The sequence below is a fragment of the Lissotriton vulgaris genome, chromosome 9, assembly GCF_964263255.1.
Source record: "Lissotriton vulgaris chromosome 9, aLisVul1.2, whole genome shotgun sequence".
In the NCBI taxonomy this organism is placed as follows: Eukaryota; Metazoa; Chordata; class Amphibia; order Caudata; family Salamandridae; genus Lissotriton; species Lissotriton vulgaris.
This window is the reverse complement of record NC_141697.1, coordinates 668,558,264-668,582,708: the sequence shown is the minus strand read 5'-3', so window position 1 is coordinate 668,582,708 and position 24,445 is coordinate 668,558,264. Positions and strand designations below refer to the sequence as shown.

Sequence of the window (24,445 nt, the reverse complement as noted above, 5' to 3'; positions counted from 1 at the left end):
CCATTATAAATTACAATAACTTTCATTTAAGTATTAATTATTTTTTAAAAATGAAAAGCCATTGTTATTTGTAATATCAATACATCTAAGTCACGTAAATACAACACATTGCAGTACAAATGCTATAGGTGTCACATTTGCGAAAGTTAAAACTATTGGCATTGTCAATGACAAAGCTATTAATTTTGCTAATTTCAAAACCAACACATTAATAAAAAAATTGTCCTCTACAATACCAATAGCACAAACTTTCCTAATGCGAGACCTATTGCATTGCAAATGCTTGTTTTATAGGTAGTTATTGCCCCTGCTTCTTTCTCCTTTGTTTCATATCTATCTCTCTGTCTTGTTTCTTTCCCCTCATGTTTTGCATCTATTTCTGTCTCATCCTCTGTGGCATATCTTTTTTGCCTTTTGTTTCCATACACTCAATCTTTTTCCTCATATCTCCTGTATGTTTTTTATCTGTGTATGTCTTCTCTTACGGCATTTTGCATTTCCCTCTCCGTATCTCACAAGACACTTTTTTTCTCTCGTGCTGCTCATTTGTCGTGTTTCTGATTCTTCCATTTTATTTTCTCTCATTTCCTTTAATTTTTTTTCTTTCCGTTCTTTTTTCCTCCAGTTTCTCCATTCATTTGCTGCCACATGCTTCTTTCTTTCTATCTTCTTTCACCTCTTGCTGGTTCTCTTTACTTTGAGCGTTTGCTCACGGCTCCTTTTTCGTTCACCTCTCTAATAAGTCACTTCCTTCTTTGTCTTTTTGTCCCTTTCTTTCAAAATCTTGTTTCCTTTGTTTCCTCTGTCTTTAGTTTCCGTTTATTTTGTTCTCTATTTAAATTTCTATCTTATTTTTCTCCCTTTTGTTTCAAGGATTGACTTATCTTCCTACTTTTCTTTATTTATTGTTCTTTCTATCTTAATTATCTTTTCCGATTTCCTTTTATCTTTCTGTTGCCTGCTTATTCCCGTTGTTTTTTGTTAATATTTATCTTCTGTTTTCCCTTTTCCCTCTCAATGTATTTATTCATCTCGGCTTATTCTTTTTTTCGTGTTTTGAAAATCTTCCCTGTAGGTACGGCTATCATGGCTATGGATAATAACCAAATGAGAGCGAAAAAGAATGTTAGCAGCCTTGGGTTTTTCGCTTTTGGGTGAACTCCCCGTCCGAGATTTAGAGCTTTCACTCTACATGTTATTCAGAACAGACACTTGTCGTAAACGCTGCATTAGATGAGCAGGCAATAAACATTGTGTATACCTAGACATCTCTTGTTCCTCTGTGTCTCTTTACTAATGTGTTTATAGATGATTTTCAAAACAGAGTTGCACGTTTCTTTCTGTTTCCCTCCTTTAACAGTAACAGGAATACTGAGCAAGGGGTTTTTAGAAAATTAGGACTGAGGGGGCGCACTGCCTAGGTTAAAACGTTACAAGGTGTGTGAGGAGCAAGAGTGTCGTTGTGTAGTGCGTAAAGAGCAGACGGCAAAACACCCTTAACCGTCCAAACAAAGTCAAGAGACAAGGCAATTTAACAAAAGTAAGCTCTCGCAACTACATGTGTGTACATCCAAACAGGGTACAATGACCAAAAGTTAAAAAGAAATGCAGAAGCAGGTTCCTTGGTGTAATTCTTCTTGTCACAGCAAGATGTTTAATTTTCTCCAGACTTGAGAATGGTATCAATCGCCGACACGTGTTTCGTCGTGTACGGTTGAGTCAACACGACTCTTCAGGGCTTCCACTCCAAATCCACTGTGTGGTTGGAGTAAGTCTGGGTCTTTATAAGCTCAGTATCAAGCAATGGGTATTCTGTGTGTTCATGAAACAGACGATGCTGGTTATGAAAGTGATCGGTGGCAGTATAGGGATAGAGTTGTCGTATCCCACTGGTAATTTTGAATAGAAAGTATAGCGCTGTGTCTCGCTATGCTGTAAGGCGGGGAGCCGGGAGGGGATTCTTACGTGGCGCCAAAATGAGGAAACGAGTAAGTAACCTCTGCGGTGGTGTGCCGCTGCAGGCAATCCCTCCTCTGTTAGTTCCCGGCGGTCGTCTCTCGTGTACGAACCACGTTGGCGCCACGTAAGAATCCCCTCCCGGCTCCCCGCCTTACAGCATAGCGAGACACAGCGCTATACTTTCTATTCAAAATTACCAGTGGGATACGACAACTCTATCCCTATACTGCCACCGATCACTTTCATAACCAGCATCGTCTGTTTCATGAACACACAGAATACCCATTGCTTGATACTGAGCTTATAAAGACCCAGACTTACTCCAACCACACAGTGGATTTGGAGTGGAAGCCCTGAAGAGTCGTGTTGACTCAACCGTACATGACGAAACACGTGTCGGCGATTGATACCATTCTCAAGTCTGGAGAAAATTAAACATCTTGCTGTGACAAGAAGAATTACACCAAGGAACCTGCTTCTGCATTTCTTTTTAACTTTTGGTCATTGTACCCTGTTTGGATGTACACACATGTAGTTGCGAGAGCTTACTTTTGTTTAACAGTAACAGTAACAGTAAACAAGTTTTTATTTGGTTTGGTACTCCACTGAGGACCACAAATAATATATAAAATTCGATTATTACAGCTTTTAAAAGTTCTCATGTTAATACATAGATAAGAGGTGTTAAAAATTGATAAAGTTTATAACAAACTAGTTCATTAGGGGGAGTTTTGCAAGCGATGATCAATTCCGCAAGCAATGTTTCCCTCCTTCTGTTATCCTTCTGTCCTGTTGCTTTTTATCCCCACTAGACACTGTTTTTCCCCCGATGCCCTTCCTGCAATCCCTGATGTTCTTGTGTTTATTGCAGGAGAGGTGTTTGACTACCTTGTGTCCCACGGACGAATGAAGGAGAAGGAGGCGCGTGCCAAATTTCGACAGGTCAGAACAATGCTATGGCGTCTCTTTCACCTCACAGTATCACTTGCATTTTCAGGTTTAATTACTCCAGTGGTGACGTTCCATCATTGTTTGCCACCCACCTCTGCCTCATCAACAGGGAGCGACACAGCTGCCCATTCAATCCTCATTTCACAAGACAGAGCAGATCATTGCTTCCGGTCCCGTTTATACTTTCCACTGAGAGCCAGGCACCACTTTCTGTAATGATGCTTCTTATTTTATTTATCTTATGCGTTGTAGTGTTTCATTAATGTTCATGATTTGATGCCTTAAAGTTCTACCAGGGAACGAGTCGGGGTAACACGCGGGTGGACGGCATCCACCCACTTCTTTCACAGGGTGAACTCCGCCCACCTGGACAAGAATTTGGGCCCCACTGAATAATGTGTTGAACTGGTCCAGTGTGATTTCCAAACACCCTCACACTTTCAGCAGTACCTGCACATTGTCTGCTTTCCTTCTACAACAAGCAACAACACAAGCAACACCTTGCAGGCTGGGCCGGGGCTTTCTTATTTAACAAAATGCGCGCTACGCGTTTTCCCGCTGTGCGCTGAGTTTTTAAAAAACCCGCGGTTCATGACGAGCTCAGCTCGTCATGAGCGTACGACAGGCGTAACTCATGACGAGCTGAGCTCGTCATGAGCGTCGAAGGGGTTAAGGCTCCTGCTGGGCCCATAACAAAGGCCGAATTTGAGGCGTCATCAGACCTCCTTTTGTTCTAGTCTCTTGGCTGGGAGCAGTCCGGAGCCTCACTCCTGATGCAAACGAAGCGGAGGGTGAACACAGGCTCACACCTTGTTAGCACTTCACACATACTTAAGAGAGGCAGCTTTTCACCTTGTTCAGTCCCTGTTTGGGAGATATGCATGCACTGTAAGAATATCAGATATGTTGGTCTTTCTCAGTATTTACACTAAGCAAATTGCATTTATATAGAGCTTACTTCCCTTGATGAGGTGTTAAAATAATTTCAGTTCAGTTAGTCTTTATTCGATTATGAACAATCATAAAAGACACATGTACAAAACAGCATTAAAACCAAATTTGTCTTAATAAAACATATAAAAATATCAAAAGATAAAACTCATTAAAATACAGTTACTTGTCTGATTCCAAATTCGTATAGGGACTTTTATCACCAAAGATAAATAAAATCATACTGACAGAATGAAACCTCAATTAATGTGGCAAAATTAGTCACAAGGATATGGCATACGTTAGCTTATTTAGGTTGGAAAAAGACACCAGAGCTCCAAAACACCTATTACAAGATGGCAAAAAAGGCATTAAAGTACCTACATGGTTATAAAATGCCCTGTATCCTAATCCTTCTTATGGCCCATGTCCAGAATTTTGCAATGGCAACAACTATGAGTTCGCTGGTGTCAGACTTTAGAATACGCAAAGCCAGTTGAGAAGATCTTGTTCCCATTTGTGCACAAACTGGCTTAAGCCATTTTCTGCGAGATGCCTTACATGCAGGGCAAACAAAAAGGATATGCAACAAGGTATCTTCCGCACATGGGCAAGAGTGGCAATATAAGTCTAAGTCATTCGCCCAGTTTTTGTTGAACGACTTTATGGGGAGGCTTTCCACCCTAAATTGGTGGTATAGCTTCCTGTCCCCCACAATTTTTTCTTGTCTAGCCCTACTCATTCCAATGCGGGGTGTCAGAGCGCTTTACATCATCATCTGCATATCACCTGTACAATAAATCATAGGTTTGTAAATTAATGTACGGGATGTGTTACATAAAACTGGGGGATTGCAAGGTGTAGAAGCCACATATCATCTTCCATAGCTCACTGTGCTATTATCCTCGCAATGTGATCAAACGTACACAAGATAGCCCTGCTGAACATATATGTGAGGGGTTTAGATCTGATGCCACTTCTCGTGATGCCACTTCTTGTAAAGTCGTGTCTTGTGATGCCACTTTCGATGATGCCAATTCCTGTGACAACAATAAAGCACGTACAAATCAACAAGGATCCTGCACTTCTTTTCCTGCTGCCTTATCCGCACTTTCCTTTCCACCTCCTCCTCGCTCGTGAAGGCACAACGTGAGCGGCAGTGAGAGCGTGCTCTCCCTCTCAAATTAGAGGCACGGCTCTCCGAGGGCACACCCCCTCCCACGCCACTTCCGCCTCACTAATGAGAGCCCAGCAGGGCTCCGCTCTGCGTCACCAGTGGAGGGCTGGGGGGCCGTGGCCTGCAGGCAGCTGTAAGGATACTGGCTGTAGCTGAGTTGCAGGGGGTGATGGGAGGGGAGTTCTATGCTGAGCTGCAACCGATTGGGCTGTGGATGAGCCGCAGGGCGCTGGCTGCAGGTGGACAGACTGGAGCAGTGTTGAGGTGGCTTTGCCTTTGGTGAAGGAGTGGTATGGGAGGAGGGTGGAAAGGGACAGACACGTGTCCAGTTCTCTGTTGCCTGCTCTGTTCCTCGTGGAAGGGGACAGCTGGCCTCTGTGTTCTCATTAATTGATCCGTCCTGTCCCGGCATTGATTGCTTTCCCTGCTAATTAATAAAGGATGGGTCGGGGCCACCGCTTCCATCACAGGGCCTGCCGCATGCCTCCCATCGATCAGGAAAACAGACAGAACTCCCAGCACATGAATAATTCACGCGCACTGCAGGCCTCAGCCCAGATGCATTCAAGAGAAGGCGCCACTTTCCCAGCATGTCCCTTCACGCGCGGCCATGCGGGCGTTTCTGATGTCTTGCCTTAAAAACGAATGTTTCTTGTCCAGTACGTGTCCCGTTCTTCCGATTGTTGTGGGGGCTGGAGCGAGTGGGAATTAACATGACACACCCTGCCTTACATATCCGAGGTGCCTCCACTGACATGTTAGTCTTCTTTCCCCAGATCGTGTCTGCCGTCCACTACTGCCATCAGAAGAACATCGTGCACAGGGACTTGAAGGTGAGTGAACTCCGGAAGGGGGAGGGGCTCCCTTCCACAGGAAAAGCAAGTGCTGGCCCTGCATATAAATTGTGTGTGTTGTGGAGTGTGGGTTCCCTTCTAATAAGTACTGTGGAAATCACAAGGCTTTACAACTCTCTATATGACTGGGGTGGACCTCCATGTAGTCCAGTCTATCCTGGTCTGAAGTCCAGCCTCTCAATGCAGGCCTCCTATTTACTCCCGCGTTGTGTGTAAGAAATAGAAGCATGCCTATGAAATAGTTTGGCATGTGTACTTTCAGATGGTTCAGATATTCAGTGGTATTTTCCTGATGGTGCCCTGAGGAAAAAAAAAAAAACTTTTGGCATACACTTTAATGAAGTATCAGACTGCTTGCAAATGTATTCAGTTTATTTAGCTAAAAAGGGCTTTCTATTCCATGATCTGTACTCAGCTGAAAGTTCCTCATATTCCTGCGAATATTAGACCATACAAAGATTTGGATGATCTGGAAAACAAAAATTGATCTGGTGTAGACCTTTCGTTTTCCTGGATTCCTTCAAGGCAACTCCTTCTGGTGCAAAAAAATAATTCCAGCTCTAACTTAAGACACACTACTGTTGGCGAAAAGGCAGAAAAGAACCAATTTGGCTGACAGTATCATCCTAGAACGCTCTGGTTTTGCTGACTACTGCTGCAGAAAATTCAGAACTGTATTTACTTTCCACAGTCTGGTGTACCCTCTACTCATGACACTGAATCTAACTCATCTGAGCAATCTGCATATTAGCCCCTTAAGTGCTGCCGTCGGCCAACGGTCGTCGCAAGCACTTCCCTTGCCAGTGCTGCGCACGACCGTTGGCCGACGGGCCAGCATTCGTTCTTCGAACGTTCAGCACTGGGCGCTGAACGTTCGACGCTCCTATGAGGCTAAAAGATGCTTTCTAACCGGGGAATGGGCAATGACCAAAAGGCCTGCCAAATGTGTTAAGGATTCTGGGCCATCCTGTTTTATACCAGCTCTAGTGAAAGGATGTAGGGTATGCAATGTAACTGTCAGATCGACATAAAAATCCCATTCTAACACCAGCTACTGCATCTTTTCCTTGCAGCGCTGTACCATTTGTAGGTACTATCTACCCAGGCTTGATTATGATGATTCTGTTGAGAAGTAAACTAAGTTTGTCTTGGGTGGCAGGATTCAGGTGGAGACCCAATCAATTCCAAATGGATCCCTTGTATGACCATGTTTGGGTGAGGCGGAGTCAACTAGCTTAGAGGCGACAAGCTTCCATAGCATCTGTTCTGCATGTGTGTTCACAACAGCCCTTCAGCAACACTTCTAATAGAAATGAAGTGATCAACTTTCGTGCTGCACTTACCTAACTGACAAGGAGCAGAGACGAGCTTCACTGTGTTCTAGAGATGCTTTGTGGATGGTTCAGCATGCAGCACTGCAGATAAGCAACAGCAGCAACAAGAAAGATGCAATGCAATATTTAAAGTATGACACCAGGCCACAGACATAGTAAGAGCAGAGCATGACGCTTGATTTGGGTTCCGAGCAGCAAGAAAAGACGATAATGTCCATTGAAAAACGGTCTTATGACTGTGCTGCGTCCTGATTGACCACGGTTTAATGTCACTTTAGGGTCTTTATTTTAAGACTCATGGGCCATGTTATCCTTGTTTTAATAAATTACTGTTCTTTGGTTGACTGCTGAGCTCAGAATTAGGAAAAGAAGGTATAATCCTCACCTCTGATCATGTCTGAGAGTCCAAGTTTCTATTCGCCTTCCTTGGATGCCAGCTGATTGTATTTTGGGTTCAGACACTGGAAGGAAGGACATGATTTGATGAAACTGTATATTCGCTCTAAGGATGTCTCACACCTACAAGGATGAGGTTTGTGAGGTGGGAGATTATCCAAAGATGGGTCACCCACCACAGCCTGATAAAATGATTTTCACAATCATACCAAACCTACTACCACTTCTAGACTAGTATGAAAATATCTCTGCACTTCAGGCTCGTGTTATTATCCCTATCTACTGTCTCTCTCAACAGATCATACCACACATAATCCACCCCCAGCTGCTGCTGCATAGGGAAGCAGCCTGACCCATCCAGCCCCCAGCTGCTGCTGCATAGGACAACAGTCTGCCCCATCCTGCCCCCAACTGCTGCTGCTGCATACAGAAGCAGTCTGACCCATCCAGCCCCCAGCTGCTGCTGCATAGGACAGCAAACAGCCTCATCCAGCCCCCAGCTGCTGCAGCTACATAAGACAGCACCCACATAAGACAGCACCCTGCCCCATCTAGCCCTCAGCTGCTGCATAGGACAGCAGCCTGCCCTTCTAGCCCGCAGCAGCTGCTGCATAGGACAGCAGCCTGCAACAGCCAGCCCTCAGCTGCTGCTCCATAGGACAGCAGCCTGTCCCATGCAGCCCCCAGCTGCTGCAGCATAGGACAATGCAGCAGCCTGCACCAGCCAGCCCTCAGCTGCTGCTGCATAGGACAGCAGCCTGCCCCATCCAGCCCCCAGCTGCTGTTGCATAGGACGGCAGCCTGCCCCATCCAGCCCCCAGCTGCTGCTGCTGCATATGACAGTAGCCTGTTCTATCCAGCCCCCAGCTGCTGCTGCATAGGACAGCACCTTGCCCCATCTAGCCCCCAGCCGCTGCTGCATAATGCAGCAGCCTGCCCCATCCAGCCCCCAGCTGCTGCTGCTTCATAGGGAAGCAGCCTGCCCCAACCAGGCCCAGCTTGTGCTGCATAGGGCAGCAGCCGGCCCTATGCTGCTGCTGCATATGGCAGCAGCCTGCCCCATCCAGCCCCCAGCTGCTGCTGCTTCATAGGGAAGCAGCCTGCCCCAACCAGGCCCAGCTTGTGCTGCATAGGGCAGCAGCCGGCCCTATGCTGCTGCTGCATATGGCAGCAGCCTGCCCCATCCAGCCCCCAGCTGCTGCTGCTTCATAGGGAAGCAGCCTGCCCCATCCAGGCCCAGCTTGTGCTGCATAGGGCAGCAGCCGGCCCTATGCTGCTGCTGCTGCATATGGCAGCAGCCTGCCCCATCCAGCCCCCAGCTGCTGCTGCATAGGGCAGCAGCCTGCCCCATCCAGCCTCCAGCTGCTGCTGCATAGGGCAGCAGCCTGCCCCATCCAGCCCCCAGCTGCTGCTGCTGCATAGGGCAGCAGCCAGCCCTATACTGCTGCGCAGGACAGCAGCCCTCGCCCAGCCAGCCCCAGCTGCTGCTGCATAGGGCAGCAACCTGCCCCATCCAGCCCCCAGCTGCTGCTGCATAGGGCAGCAGCCTGCCCCATCCAGCCCCCAGGTGCTGCTGCTTCATAGGGAAGCAGCCTGCCCCATCCAGGCCCAGCTTCTGCTGCATAGGGCAGCAGCCAGCCCTATGCTGCTGCTGCTGCATAGGGCAGCAGCCTGCCCCATCCAGCCCCAGCTGCTGCTGCATAGGGCAGCAGCCTGCCCCATCCAGCCCCAGCTGCTGCTGCATAGGGCAGCAGCCTGCCCCATCCACCCCCAGCTGCTGCTGCTTCATAGGGAAGCAGCCTGCCCCATCCAGGTCCAGCTTCTGCTGCATAGGGCAGCAGCCAGCCCTATGCTGCTGCTGCTGCATAGGGCAGCAGCCTGCCCCATCCACCCCCAGCTGCTGCTGCTTCATAGGGAAGCAGCCTGCCCCATCCAGGCCCAGCTTCTGCTGCATAGGGCAGCAGCCAGCCCTATGCTGCTGCTGCTGCATAGGGCAGCAGCCTGCCCCATCCAGCCCCAGCTGCTGCTGCATAGGGCAGCAGCCTGCCCCATCCACCCCCACCCCCAGCTGCTGCTGCTTCATAGGGAAGCAGCCTGCCCCATCCAGCCCCAGCTGCTGCTGCATAGGGCAGCAGCCTGCCCCATCCACCCCCAGCTGCTGCTGCTTCATAGGGAAGCAGCCTGCCCCATCCAGGTCCAGCTTCTGCTGCATAGGGCAGCAGCCAGCCCTATGCTGCTGCTGCTGCATAGGGCAGCAGCCTGCCCCATCCAGCCCCCAGCTGCTGCTGCTTCATAGGGAAGCAGCCTGCCCCATCCAGGTCCAGCTTCTGCTGCATAGGGCAGCAGCCAGCCCTATGCTGCTGCATAGGGCAGCAGCCTGCCCCATCCAGCCCCAGCTGCTGCTGCATAGGGCAGCAGCCTGCCCCATCCAGCCCCAGCTGCTGCTGCATAGGGCAGCAGCCTGCCCCATCCAGCCCCCAGCTGCTGCTGCTGCATAGGACAGCACCTTGCCCCATCCACCCCCAGCTGCTGCTGCTGCTGCTGCATAGGGCAGCAGCCTGTCCCACTCTCCTTGATCCAACATTAACGAGTACTCCAAGCCCCGCGTTACCGGCACCAGCTTCTACTCTACCCGCATTGGTAAAAGTCAGTGCCGCCTCCACCTGCCCTTGATAACTTCACAGGATTCTTTGGTGGGCTGCTGGGATGATTACATGGCATATATTAAGACTAGGTTTACCTCTCCTGCTACCTCCTAGCGAGAATGAACGTTTGACAATCGGGATTTACAGGTTTTCATATTGTGTGAAGATTTTGGGCCTAAGGCACTGTAGTCTGGGACCGCAGCCATCTGCTGTTGTTCTGTGAGGCAGTCGTGCTAGGAGGACGTAGAGCCCATACAATGAATCGTAAGAAAACATAGCACAATACAGTGCTTAATTCTGTGACCTGACCCGTCTGTGTAATTTCATTAGCCTTAGCAGGATGTAATCACATTAGATATATTTTATACCAATATTTTGTTTTGGGCGCCATCTTTTTTTACCTTCGGTATGAGTGAATCACGAAAATAGTTGTAGTGGTTTACCCTTATGAGCGTTTTCCAAACACATATTCGTAATTCGCTTTTGAAGCTTTGGGGCCAAGCCGACTACTGGTCACGCCCGCTGGTAGGCCGCGTGCTTGGAAAGATGTTTTGACTCTCATATCCTTGGTTGCCACCTCCGTGAGTTTAATCGCCTTTTATTGAGATCTAGAAGCTATCTATGAGCGTGATACACATATCTCGACAGGGCTGGTTCACCTCGTTGTGAACCTACAAAACCTCTTTAGCAAGCACTAAATAAAATAACGCAAGTTACTCTGGCTAAGCCTCCCAGGACCTTTCCGCTTCGATATGCTATTTTCCCATTCTTTTGCTAATATATTTTCTGCAACTCTGTTCTAATTTATCTTCTAGGAGAATGTAAAACACACACAGCCATACGATTCGTAACATATGTTTTAATCGCTAAATACGCATTATGAATTTATTGGGTTACAATTAACCCTGTAAATTCCCTCCTCCTTGACTAGAGCAACAGCGCCATCTCGCGTTGAACTTATTTACATGAAGAAGTCACACATAAAAGGCGGAGTCAAAATGTCAGATTCTTTGTAGCACATTTCCATCTTGAAAGGGTTTCCCGAACGACCGCAGAGAATCAGCTAGAGTGGCATGCAACGCAACTTTGAAGATTTAAACTTGTAAAATGTAGCCCTGCAGATTATCCAAACGAGTAAACGTGACGCTGATGCGCATTTGAAAGTTAACATATTTCATGCACACCTACAGAGTGTGAAACTACATTTAAGGCGTATGTGAATACCCGCACACTTTGTTTGGAGACCCTCCCAGGAATGCCGCCAAACCCACCCAGCTTTAATCTTGCGCACACGAATTTGAAAATTCCACTATACTGGCAGAATTTTTGCATCCTCTAAGGTCATTTGCTAGAGTAAAATGTCTCAAACCATGAATTGGATTATATCATTGGAAATTATTTTTTTGCCATCTAAGTTTTTCTTAGATGCTCAAATTATTTCAGTATCAGGCTTTTAAGAACTCAGGTATAATCTTTAAATTCAGCTCTGAAAAGTAAATAATGTATTTAGATTGGTCTTTGCCAAGGGCCCTACAGACCCATTCTCTTTCTCCCTTGCTGTCTCACTCGCATGCACACACTTTCTCTCACACAATCAATCATTATTATATAGCACAGCTCTGTCACCGCTGAAGGTATCTGGGCACTGAGGGTGCGACCTTTCATTCAAAAAGCCAGATTTTGAGTTTCTCTCAGAAGTCCGCCAGGGAGGGTGCTGTTGGAAGATGGAGGGGCAGGTCGTTCCAGGTCTTGGTGGCGATGTAGGAATGATGGATGCAGGGGGTCTGTCTGCTCATGGTCTAATGAGGAGGAGGGCAGGCGTCTAGCGGGTCAGTGGAAATTCAGTTGGTGGTCGATGTAAGCTGAGCCTTGATAGTGTAGAGCTTTGTAGGTGTGCGTTAGAATCTTGAACTGGCATCTGTTCTGGATGGGGAGCTAGTGGATGTTTCTGAGGTGAGTGGTAATGTGGGTCCATTTGGGAAGGGCCAGGATGAGTCTGGCAGCGGTATTCTGTATGGTCTGGAGTCGCCTGAGGAGCTGGGTGGAGTACCGGCATAGAGATTGTTGTAGTAGTCGAGGCGGCTGGTGACGATGGCCTGAATGACTGTCTTTCTGGTGTTGACTGGGATACATCGGAAGATTCTGTGGAGTATGCGAAGGGTGTGGAAGCAGGAGGAAGCGACTACATTGACTTGTCGTTTCATGGTCAGTTGAGTGTCGAGGATGATGCCTAGTTTGCATGCATGGTCTGTAAGGGTGGGTGTTGGTCCGAGTTCCGCTGGCCACTAGCTATGGTCCCATACGAAAGTGTTTTTCCTGAAGACTAGTACTCCTGTCTTGTCGGATTTGAGTTTAAGGCAGTTGTCTTTCATCCAGTGGGCTTCGTTGGACATGGCTTTGTAGAAGTTGGTTCTGGCGGTGGAGGGGCTTCGGTGAGTGAGAGGATAAGTTGAGTGTCATCTGCATATGAAGTTATGTTGAGGCCATGCATTCTGGCAAAGTCTGCGATTGAGGGTCATGTAGGTGTTAAACAAGGTGGGGCTGAGGGTTAATCCTCGGGGTATGCCGCATAGGATGTCCTTGGGTTCGGAGGTGAAGGAGGGAAGCCGGTGCTCTGTGTGTGTCTAGTAAGGAAGGAGGCGATCCACTTGAGGGTGTTTTGTTGTATGCCGATGTTGCATAGTCTGTGGATGAGGTTGTGGTGGGGAACAGTGTTTAATGCCGCCGAGTGGTTGAAGAGGATTAAGGCTATAGTCTCTCTGTGGTTGAGGAGGGTTCTGATGTTGTCTGTGGAGGTGATCAGTGCGGTCTCAATGCTGTAGTTGGCATGGAACCCTCATTGGGAGAGGTAAAGTAGTTTTTTTTGTTCCAGGTATTCTGTGAACTGTTGGTTGATGGACTTCTCAAGTACTTTGGCCGGGTACGAGAGCAGGGAGATTGGTTGATATTTTTTTAGTTCACTGGGGAAGGCAGAGGATTTCTTTAGGAGGGGTCTGGCCTTTGCATGTTTTCATCTGTCCAGAAAGACTGCTTTGGAGTTGAAGATATTGACGATGCTGGTGACTTCCAGGATGATTGGGTTGGTTCAGAGGTTGAAAAGGCAGTTGGGGCAGGGATTGGTGGGTACCCCACAGTGGATGAGTGACATGATGGCTGTGGTGGTCTGAGTGGTAAGTGGAGACCAAGTGGTAATCATTCGGCTGATGTGCGCTCGTTGGACAAGGCTTTTGAGGTGATGGCCATGGGTTGGGGGTCGAAGTTGTTGCAGATGGTGGCGATCTTGCTGTGGAAGTAGTCCAAGAGGGTATTGCAGAGTTCTTGGGAGGGGTGAATGGTGTTCTCTGTAGCTGCAGGGTTGGAGAATTCCTGGACTATTTTGAAGAGTTCTCTCATGTGGTCGGCTGCTGTATCGATGCAGGCCGTTATAGCCGGTGTGTTGGCTTCCTTGCTGCGCAGGATGTAGTTTCTGAGGGCTGCTTTGTAAATGGCTCCTTCGAAGGGGTCCTTATTGTGCGCCATAGTTTCTTGAGTTGGTAGGAGTGCGCTTGGTGGTTCTGAGCTCTGGGGTGTACCAACTGACTTGTTTTGAAGTTTTGTTGGTTTTTGCTGGTTTCATGTGGGTGGGTCTGTTGACACATTTGGTGATCCATGCAGAGAAATTCTGGCTGGCCAGGTCAAGGTCTGCTGAAGTTTTGGGTTTGGGTCCACTGTGTATAGTATTGTGTATGTTCCTTGCTCCAGCTGCGGTGGGAGTAGCCAAGGTTCTTGGTGATGGTGTTCTGAGCCACAGAGATGGTAAAGTCAGGGCTCGAAAAATCATAAAAAGGTTAATACATCTGCAGGTTCAGTAATTTGAATACACTACTCGACCTAACTGTAATAAACTTGACCCATGAACTTGACTCATCCAGATTGTCACACAGTTCACTTTACAAAATCCGCTAACTTCAGTAACAGAAAGAAAAGCAAATGTAGGAAAACTAACTGACTTTTGACCTCTGACAAGATAACAAGTTTTAAATTGAAGAACTGGATTTTAAATTATGCTCGGGCGGCGCAGGGGACGCCTGAAATCTTAAGAGTTCTCCTGTCCAGGTACGCAGAGACACGGAACACTCTCTTCGTGAGAAAGAGCAAACATTTATTTGACTGCAGCCATGAACAGTAGTCCCAGAAGTACAACAAAGTAAGTTCTCGGGAGACCGCTGCTTCAATCCACAGCGTACATTCTTTTATAGTGGTAGACACACCAAAACTTCAACCAATCAGCAGTGACTTCTATTGTTTGTCAGACTACGGCGTGATCATCGCATGCTCTTGTTTTTCACTCGTGCAATATCTTTTATAACATAGTTAATCAGCAATACATTTCATGACTTATACCACCCGCTACAAGGACAGATGAGCCTAACTATAAACATGAGCCACAATGTAGGGCTGGGATCTCGCACAATCATCTTTGTGTACTAGGTTGACTCGCTTGCGCAAAGCTAACCGGGAGTAGTTTGCTTTTTAGCGAGCGTTTGTGTTCGTTCAGGGACAGGGAGTGCCGAGCGCGAACCTTGAAGTCGGGCCTGGGTTATGGCAATACAAAAATGGAGGCAAAATACAAGATGGACGCGGTATCGGATATTTCATATTTCCTCAAAAGGCATTTATTGCTCAATCACTTTGTGAGTAAGCAGAGCACCTGTTGTCAGCTCACCAGAACGGTCGAGGTGGCCCTAAAAATAGCTTGTCCTGATTAAATATGGCTTGCTACTGCACGTGGGCAACAGGATTTTTCGAGCTTTGGAAGTGAGCGAAAGTGCGGTCGGTCCTGGTGAGGTCTGTGATGTGGCTGAATTTGATTCTATCACTGGAGGTGAAAATGGAGTCAAGTGTATGTCCTACTTTGTGCATAGGTTCAGGGACCAGTTGGATGAGACTGACGTTGTACAGGTTCTCCAGGAGGGAGGTGGAGATCGTGTTGTTCGAGTCATCGACTTGGAAATTGAGGTCACCAAGTTGGATGTATTGGTAGGAGTCTATGGCTAGGGGTCCTGGGGGGTCTGTAGACGAGGATACCGCTGAGCGAGGTCTTGGCATCGGTCTGTAGTTAGAAGTTGAGGTGTTCAATAAGTTGGATGGGGTTGACGATGGTGGTGCTGCATCGGATGGTTTCCTTAAAGATGAAGGCCATGCCCTCACCCTATTTGTTGGTGCGGACTCAGTGAATCATCTTGTAGCCTTCAGGTGTTGCTTTGGCGATGTTGGGGTTCGATGAGGGGCTGAGCCGTGTTTCAGTGATGAAGATAACATCTGGGGAGAGGGTGGTTATGGTGTCCCAGATTTCTGTGGCATGTTTTCAGAGGGATCCGGCATTTACTAGGATGCATTGGAACGATTCCGGGTTGTCTGTGTGGTTTTCTGGGTAGTAGTGACGTGGGCTCCAGTGCAGGGAAGCGGTTCTTTGTCACAGAAGAAGCGGCAGTGGAAGCAGGTGAATGGTCCTTTGGGAAATGGCGGGGAGTCAATGCAGAAGCTGTTGTTACCATGTCCGGGGTTCCTAGCCAGGAGCCCCTTGGTGGTGTAGAGGTGGGAGGTCTTGGTAAAAAACTATATTTGTTTGAGAGTTTGTTTGAATGTGAGTTTTAACTGTGCAGTGATAAATGCAACTTTTGTACTTTGCGTTTTAACTTGTTTTTTTTGTTGAAAGCTTTTGGTTGTGTTTCAGAGGATGTGTCTTGCTGATCAGTGTCTTGGTCTTGAGCATGAAAAGGGATTGCTGTTTTTACTTGTCTCGGTTCACAGTTGTCATATTATATCATGGGAATAAGAGTTAATAATTTCTTGTTTCAAAAACTATAACATTTAAAATGTGCACATCAAAGAGTGGGTAGTTCTAGCATACTGTAGGCATTTCAAAGGTGCCTGGGAGCTACCGAGCCTGGTTCTAGCCTTCTTGAGCGCCTGTACCTCACACGGACCTAAAATGCTTAGCTTGAGATCCAGGGTATAAGCAAGGCCACTGGAATTATGCAGCCGAAGAGGGCCAAATTATAAAACAGGGATGAGTAAATGATGCAGCAAGAAAAGGCAAATTATGCGGTACGTTTTTTAATAGTATTGCTACATTCTTTTTTCATTTTAAAACTTGGTAACACTGTCTGGGCATTGATTGCACTTCCTTAGTACTAGTTTAATACCGAAATATAACTATAAGCAACAGAAAGAAGATCATGCCAGCTTTGCCAAGTGCCTTCCACGGCGTGTCATTGCATTTTTACTAACTTTGGAGCCGTTTGAGCTAGAACCATTTGTTGGTTGTTGTTAATATCAGCAGATGATGCGGAACATGATAGATTATGTGTCAAATCTATAATTATGCCAAAATTGCAGCGGCCAAACAATCTCATAATTCCAGTGGCCCTGGGTATAAGAAGAATTTTGAAGAGTGCTTCTTTCTGATCTGTAGTGATGAAGGCTAATGCAATAAGATTTTATCTAGAGGGGCTTGTAAATATGAAAACGTTTTTTGCAGCCTTCAGGAGGAACAAAAACTAGAAATATACTTTTTATTAATAAGTAATCAAACTAAATCTAATGCAGACATTTTTGCAAGTGTCTCCACTTTTCCAGATCTCTGCTGATAGCACCCCTACATTACATCCCAAAACAAGCATTTGCAATGCAATAGGTCTCACTTTTGGGAGAGTTAGCGGTATTGGGGTTGTAAATGATAATGTTTTTTACCATTTGTTTTGGTTTGGAATGGAGTGAAATGATATGGGTTGCATTGGAATTGTTAGTTGTGGAATTGTGTGGTATTGGAATTGTGGGTTAGAGTAAAATACATTTGTTCCATACCGTATGATACCCAGGTCCACGGACAGTGAATGGGTTACCCCATTAGTTTATAATAGTCACATGCGGCAGGGTTGACTAAATTATACAGCAAGAGAAAGTAAAATATGCTGCACAGTGCAGCACATTTTGTGGTTAGCATTACTTTATTATTTTCTCATTTTAACTCATGTTAATACTGCCAGTGGACATATTTCACCTCATTAGTACCAGTTTAACACCCAAATACAGCAGTAAGCAGCTACAGGATTACCAGTCAATCTTTGCAAAGGGCCTTCCACTACTCTGGAACACTTTGCCACGTTTTAATTAAATTTTGTTCCGTGTGAGCTAGAATCAAGTTTCTTTTGTTGGAATCTGCAGATTATGAATTATGGAGCAAATGCGGTAAACTCCTAATTATGTGGAAAACGCTGCTGCTGGCTTTAAGTGACTCAATTGATTAACAGCTGGTAAGAAGGCTGGTTTCTTTAGCTTTCTGCACTACCTCCACACCCTTTCCCTTTCAGGCAGAGGTACCTCAAAGTCAGCCATTCAGTGGCAGTTTTTTTGGTGAAAGCTGAGTTCAAGGGGGTGGCATCAGGATTGCATTCAGATGCAGAGGCCTATTCCTCTTGACCCATGGGGCCTCGCAGTAAGGGTCTAAGAGATAGAGGAAAGGAGTGAGATTCATAGATATCGTCAAAGAGAAGGCCCAGAATAGAGAGCACTGTGTGGGGACTCATTTTTAAGTTTACAGATGACCAGAGACCGCTATTTCAGAGAGATACCCCAAATAAGGGGACAGTACAAGTGTTTTACATTTTTTTGAATATTCATTCATTAGGGAAACTTGCACTGCTGCCACGTGTGTAAGTGGTCACTGCTGGTTATCATTAAGGAAGCAGATGCAGGAGGACTGGCACCCAGGGGTTTGAGGGGCCTCCTGCATCACAATTATGACTGTCTACCTTTAAAAAAGAGGGGCATGGTAGGTTATTTTCCTTTCTAGCATTAGAAACGAGGTGATGGTCCGTCATGGTGAGGAAGAGGTAAAAGATGCAGAGGAGAAAGCCTGCTACTCAGGACTACAGTTATCATGAGCGCTGCAGGTGTAGTTGCATTGGGTTCCAAGAGTGTGAGAGGCTCACACCACCCCAATTACGAGGAGCAGTATCTTTGGGATGATGCACGTTTTTGTTTGATGCATCGGCTGTTTTAGAAGTCTCATATTTAGTGCAATTTATAAGCTATAGAAAAAGTACTCCTGAAATCATCTCATAAGACTTGACCCCTGCTTGCAGCCATGTCCCTCCCGCTCCCCCAAACCTTGCCATGAGGTTTTGGAGGGGGGCCAAACCTCAAAACATTTTGCTTAGGGGGACTCGGAGCAAAAAAGTTTGAAGACCTCTGGTTGACAGAATAGAGGGGCCAGAACGGACCCACGACGCAATCATCTGCAATGAAGTACCTGTGTCCAGGGTTCTCTAAGTTAGTCTATTTATGACTAGACACACAATTCAACCCATTACTTTAAACCAGCATGGAGTTGGGTATATCTTAACACATAGTACATTGACTCGCTGAGCAAACAAAATCGCTCATCTTTAATATGATAAATGGAGCATGATATTCTCTGTGACTTCATTTATGTGGGCATCGAATGAAAAAACATTATCCAGTAAAATCCCCACTCTTTTAATTTTAGATTTTGCAGTCTGGCTCTGGCAAAATGGAAGCTGGGATAAATAATGCTAAAATACATGCTGTTTTTGCCCTCCTGCCAAACAAAATCACTGCTGTCCTTCAGCCTTGTAATTGCAGACAGTTTCCATTTACCATCCATGCCATGATGTCATGGAGGCAACTGAGTAGATTATCATCTGACCTCCTCTCCAGCGCCTGTATGCGGCTGATTATTTTTTTATTAGTACGTGACATGTCTGCTGAGAGTAAGGGGTGTTCACTCTTAAGATAGGTCACATACATTGGAGAGAGTGGCTCCTGCAGTAACTCACAGGTAATGTGAGAAGTCTGTTTCATCCCAATATAAGTTGTACTCTTTGGTTTAAAAATGAGACAAACCTTTTGTATGGGACTCCTGTCTTATTCCTGTAGGTATGGAAAGTTGGCCAGCTTGCAGTTAATGCTCCTCTGTATCAAAAACGTATCTCACCCTTAGTTGCAGTTAAACAAACACTATCTAGTACTTTGTATCAAGTTTCAGTTTGTCGAGAATTTGAAAGATGTTCAGTTGAATAGGTAGCATTTTGGCTACAACCTTCTTACAGAGTTTTATATAGTGCAAACTTGACTCTAATCAGGTATCAGAGCGCTTTACATAGGATCAGCTGCATTACATGAGGACACATTCATTTTGTTTTTGTTTTTGTTAGGCATGGGGAGATTAAGTGATTTGGCCAGAATCACAGGATGTTCAGCGTCATTGCCAAGACTCAAACCCCGTTCCCAGATTCGACTGCCCTAGACGTTAGGCCAACTCCTCTCCCTCTCTAGGTCATTAATAAATGGAAGACCAGCAATAGGTTCAAACCCGCAGGGAACAAAGAATGCTTTTTTTCTTTTCAAACTCGACCTGAAGATATTAGAGCGCCTTACATGAGCACCAGTTGTGTTACACAAGGACGCATTCACTTTTAGTAGGCACGGGGAGAAGACGCCGAGGCTCGGACGTGGTTCCACAGCTCCAATGGTGGCAGCACTGGGGTAACTGAAAGGCGATGGAACACAGTACAGAGTCCAAGATACAGACTGTGCAAATTTATTTTTCCAGCAGTGAAGAGCGTGTCAACTTTTTTTTTTTAGAAATTTCAAAGCTTTCCCCACTCGAAACTGATAATGATGACTGGAAAGGTAACAATAAAGAGGTCACATGATCTGCTGCCCCCATGCAGGTACTGGGTGAAAACTCTGATCATTGCCTTTCACATGCTTTAATAGCGAATCCATTTCATCTGTTGAAGTCAGCTTGAAATAGAAGTTAGGTCTCAATACAGCAAACGTGTCATTACCATCTTCTGGGCCAACAGATTACCTCGAGTGAGAGGAGATGGGGAGGCAGATTTGTCAGTCGCTCGGATGTTGTCATGTTTGCTCATGATATTGTTTAAAAATGCCCTTAATGATTGTTCCTTGCACTATGACATGGGGACCTTTTCGGTCAATGGTGTCATGTAGATCTCCTTGCTTTCAACTAAAATGAAAAGTGTCCCTTGCTCACTTCAAGGAAATACTTTAAAGGAACCTGCAGGGCCAAGGAAAAACGGTCACGGGACCTAGGAGTGAGCATAACTGATGCACTGTAGGAATACTGCTGTGGACACACTAAGGAATTGTCATTGAATTGCAAATACAGACTAGCCCGCTACAAGTTATTGCATAGAATGTTTACACTTAGTGCGGGGATGTCCGCAGGTTAATAAATACTGGCACAAGCTGTTTCAAAGTGTGAGTGAGCTGAGCAAACATGTGAAGAATAGAAGCTTTCTAAAATATTTCGAAGAAATAGACGCCGGAATATTAGAAATTGTGTATAAAACTATAGGGGAAAGCATCATATTTATAGTGTCTAACTGACCCCACCAAGACAAATATAAAGGATGCCATCTCGCAGTTAGAGAAGAGAGTCTTTGTGTACAATCATCCAAGCAACGACATAGGTCAGCGGCTTAGCGATGCCGCTGACCTCTGCTTACCCACCCCACAGACCAAAGGAAACAGACACCGTCATCCTGCCCCATGGTTTAATGACCTTCTGAAAATAGAAAAATCTAAATGCAAGGCACTTGAGCGTCAATGGCGTAAGGACTACGACCCTGACATAAAAAAAAACTACCATGAAGCCAGGAATTTATACCACACTGCTTGCGCAAAAGCGCGAGCCCGGTTTGTTTCGAACACCATCATGGAAGCTACCTTTAAGCCTAAAACTCTGTTCAACAAGGTTAAAGAACTTGCTGGTGCACAAACCACAGCCACGGCTCCCCCTCTAAATACTCAACAATTCCAAGATTTAGCCTGTTTCTTTACGGAGAAAATTGAGAAAATCATCAGGGACATTAAAACTAACAATAATGACCCATCCCCTTTGGCTGACACGGACTATGCTCCCTCCATTGAGAACCCCTTGGAATTCTGGCCTTCCATCACGGTTAACACACTAAAGATTATCCTTAAGACCATTAAATCCGGCTCCCCCGGGACCCGATTCCCATCAAAGTAATCAAACAATTGGAAGATTGCTCCCTGGAAATCATCGTTGATATGCTCAATTCCTCGCTAGAACTTTCCACAGTCCCGGCCCTCTGGAAACACGCAATGATAACCCCATTGCTAAAAAAGCCCACAGCAAATCCAGAAATCCCAGCATACTACAGGCCCATATCGCTACTCCCTGCGTTCTCCAAATGCTTAGAGAGACACGTCCACTCGGTCTTATCCACCTTTGCCGAAAACAATTTGCTCCTACATCCTTCGCAATCGGGTTTTCTGGCTGGTTTCTCGACAGAAACCACCCTTCTAGGAGTCACGGAACTCATCCGGAACCTCCTTGATAATGGTCAAACGGTCGCACTCGTGCTTTTAGACCTGAGCGCGGCCTTTGACACCATATCCCATGAAACACTCATTAAGGCGTTATACAGAAATGGCGTCCGTGGGAAAGCGCTCGAATGGATCCGGTCCTTCCTGACTTAACGGACTTTCCAAATAACATCTTCCTCGGCCTGCTCCGATACTTTCAAAGCCCCTCACGGAGTGCCACCGGGATCTATCTTAAGCCCCCTGTTTTTTAACCTGTACCTCAGACCCCTGGCAGACCTTGCGGAAAGATCTGGACTCACCCTCATGACCTACGCCGACGATTCCCAAATTATTTTCTCCCTTTCTGAATCCAGTCCCTCATCCCCATCCCTCCTCAAATTAGGGCTTCAAAACATCCTCAATTGGATGACAAGTAATCAATTAAAGCTAAATGGAGACAAAACAGAGATTCTTCTTCTAGGGAAAAAACGAGATCTTTGGAACCCCTCACACTGGCCCAACCAGATGGGAAATTTCCCCATACCAGTTACCCAAGTACGTAATTTGGGAGTCATCATGGACAGCTCACTCTCCATGAAACAGGCCAGCAAAGTTGTCGGCCTATGCCTTACCATCATCAAATGGCTGAGGAAAATCCTGTGGATGCTGCCCTCCTCCACTCAAAAAACCGTAGTCAATGCCCTCATAACATCACGGCTTGACTACGTTAACATTCTGTACCTTGGTTCCAACAAAGCGGTAATCAGTCGGCTGCAGCTTGTCCAAAACTCCGCGGTCAGACTACTGTGCTGAATCCCCAAACATTCCGGAGTCTCGAGCTACCGCCATGAGCTCCACTGGCTCAGGGTAGAAAGCAGAATCTCATTCAAAGCCCTGAACTACATGTTCAGAATCAAAGCAGGCATTGCACCCAAATATCTTTTAGCTCTAGCCCATCCTTACACTCCCAAGCGAAACCTGCGGTCGCAATCAGCCGCCAACTTCTGCTTACCAAGATTCAAACTTGCAAGAATGGGAGGCAGATCTTTTGCCCACCTAGGACCATCACTCTGGAACGCACTCCCTCTCTACATTCGAAAAGAGAAAAACCATGCTAGGTTCAGAAAGCACGTCAAGACTTGGCTATTCGAACAATAACTGAATAACCAGAAATCCCCTGCCACCTTTATGCTGTGTCTCGGTGCCGGGAAACCCTTCTTGGGTAGCTGTCGCGCCTTACAAGTTTAAAAAATAAATAAATAAACGAGATATCATTCCTGATATGGAAGAATTCAAATGTAAACCCAAGTATTTAATATACTTCGGATTCCACGCGAAGCCAGAAGTAGTAAATTCAGCTTTGAAAGTATACTTGGTAAGGGGCAAGATTTCACATTTGTCTCTATTTAATTTGTAGCCAGAGACAGATGCAAAGGAGTCAACTTCTTCTAAAAAGGCAGGAAGGGAAGCCTGAGGTTGTGAAAGGAATAAGAGGACATCATCAGCATAAGCTGCCATCTTAACAGTAGCGTCTTTAAAGGTAAAACCGTGAATGTTATTATTTGACAAATCCGCAATCAAAAAGGCTCCAGACCAAGATTAAAAAGAAAGGGAGAGATAGGGCAACCCTGTCTGACACCTCTACCTAAAGGAAAATAAGAGGAGATTGTATTATTTGCTGATATGGCCGCTCTTGGATTGGAGTACAGAAGAGATATGAACGCAGTAATTTTTGGGCCAAAGCCAAACCATTTTAGAGTGCTGAAAAGATAAGGCCATTCAACTCTATTGAATGTCTTTTCTGCATCCAAAGCTGTAGCTGCCTAAGAATGACTAGTGTGAGAAATTTTCGAAAGAATATTGAAGAACAGACAGGTGTTATCGGTGATGAGTCGTCCTTTGACGAAACCAGATTGCTCAATGCCTAATAATCCGGACATATGAGAATCTAAACGTAAAGCCAAAGCCTTGGAAAAGATTTATAGTCAATGTTTACCAAAGAAATGGGGCGATAAGTTTTACAAAATTGGGGATCTTTGCCATCCGTAGGTATAATACAAATAAGGGCATCTGAGAAAGAGCCATGAGATTCAGCAGATTGTAAAAAGGCAAGTATAAGGGTGTGTAATTTGGGAATGAGTAAATCAGCAAAGTTGGTGAAGAATTCTACAGTGAAGCCATCCGGGCCTGGTGCCTTGTCCTTTTTAAGCGTTTTTAGAGCAAGAAGGAGTTCCTTTTGGGATAAGTCAGATTCTAAAGATGAGAGATCTGTACGTGTGCTTGTATCACATTGGATTTTGTAGAGGAAGGTGGAGATAGTTTGATTAGAGGCAAGAGTTTCAGAAGAATAAAGTGACTTGTAAAAGAGGAGAAACTCATGTAGAATGTCATCATCTTTGAATTTTAACTGAAGGTTTTGATCAAAAATCGATTCTATATTAAGTTTATTCTGCTTAACCTTTAAATAGTTAGCCAATAATTTTCCTACTTTATTCTGGCCTCCGTACTATTTTGCACTAGATTTTAGTAAAGAGTTGGAAGCATTATTGGTTGTGTCCTGTTTAAATTGTAATTTAAGTTTTATAAGATCAGATAGGCATTCCTTTGATTTGGAAGAGTAATAAGAGTGCTCTAACTGTTTAATTTTGGTCAATATGTTATGTTATGTTATGTTATGTTATAAGGGGATTTATATCGCGCACTGCTACCCAAGAGTGTCCTGGCGCGGAGGAGAACGGTGACAGAGAAATGCAGAAGAGCTAGATCGATTGTTTAAACAGATTAGTTTTAAAGAGTTTTTTGAAGATAGAGAGGTCATCTGGCAGAGCATTC

General features: G+C 45.7%; 1 protein-coding gene across 3 annotated transcripts in view; it reads left to right on the top strand.

Annotated features, from left to right (window-relative positions):
* The window catches only part of MARK4 (microtubule affinity regulating kinase 4), a 608,126-nt gene that overhangs the window by 261,275 nt on the left and 322,406 nt on the right, over positions 1-24,445 (top strand). For all 3 annotated transcript variants that reach the window (XM_086938381.1, XM_086938382.1, XM_086938383.1), the window contains exons 6-7: positions 2,831-2,901; positions 5,794-5,850. In XM_086938381.1, coding sequence (XP_086794507.1) covers positions 2,831-2,901; positions 5,794-5,850 — 128 coding nt within the window. The remainder of the gene's footprint in view (positions 1-2,830; positions 2,902-5,793; positions 5,851-24,445) is intronic.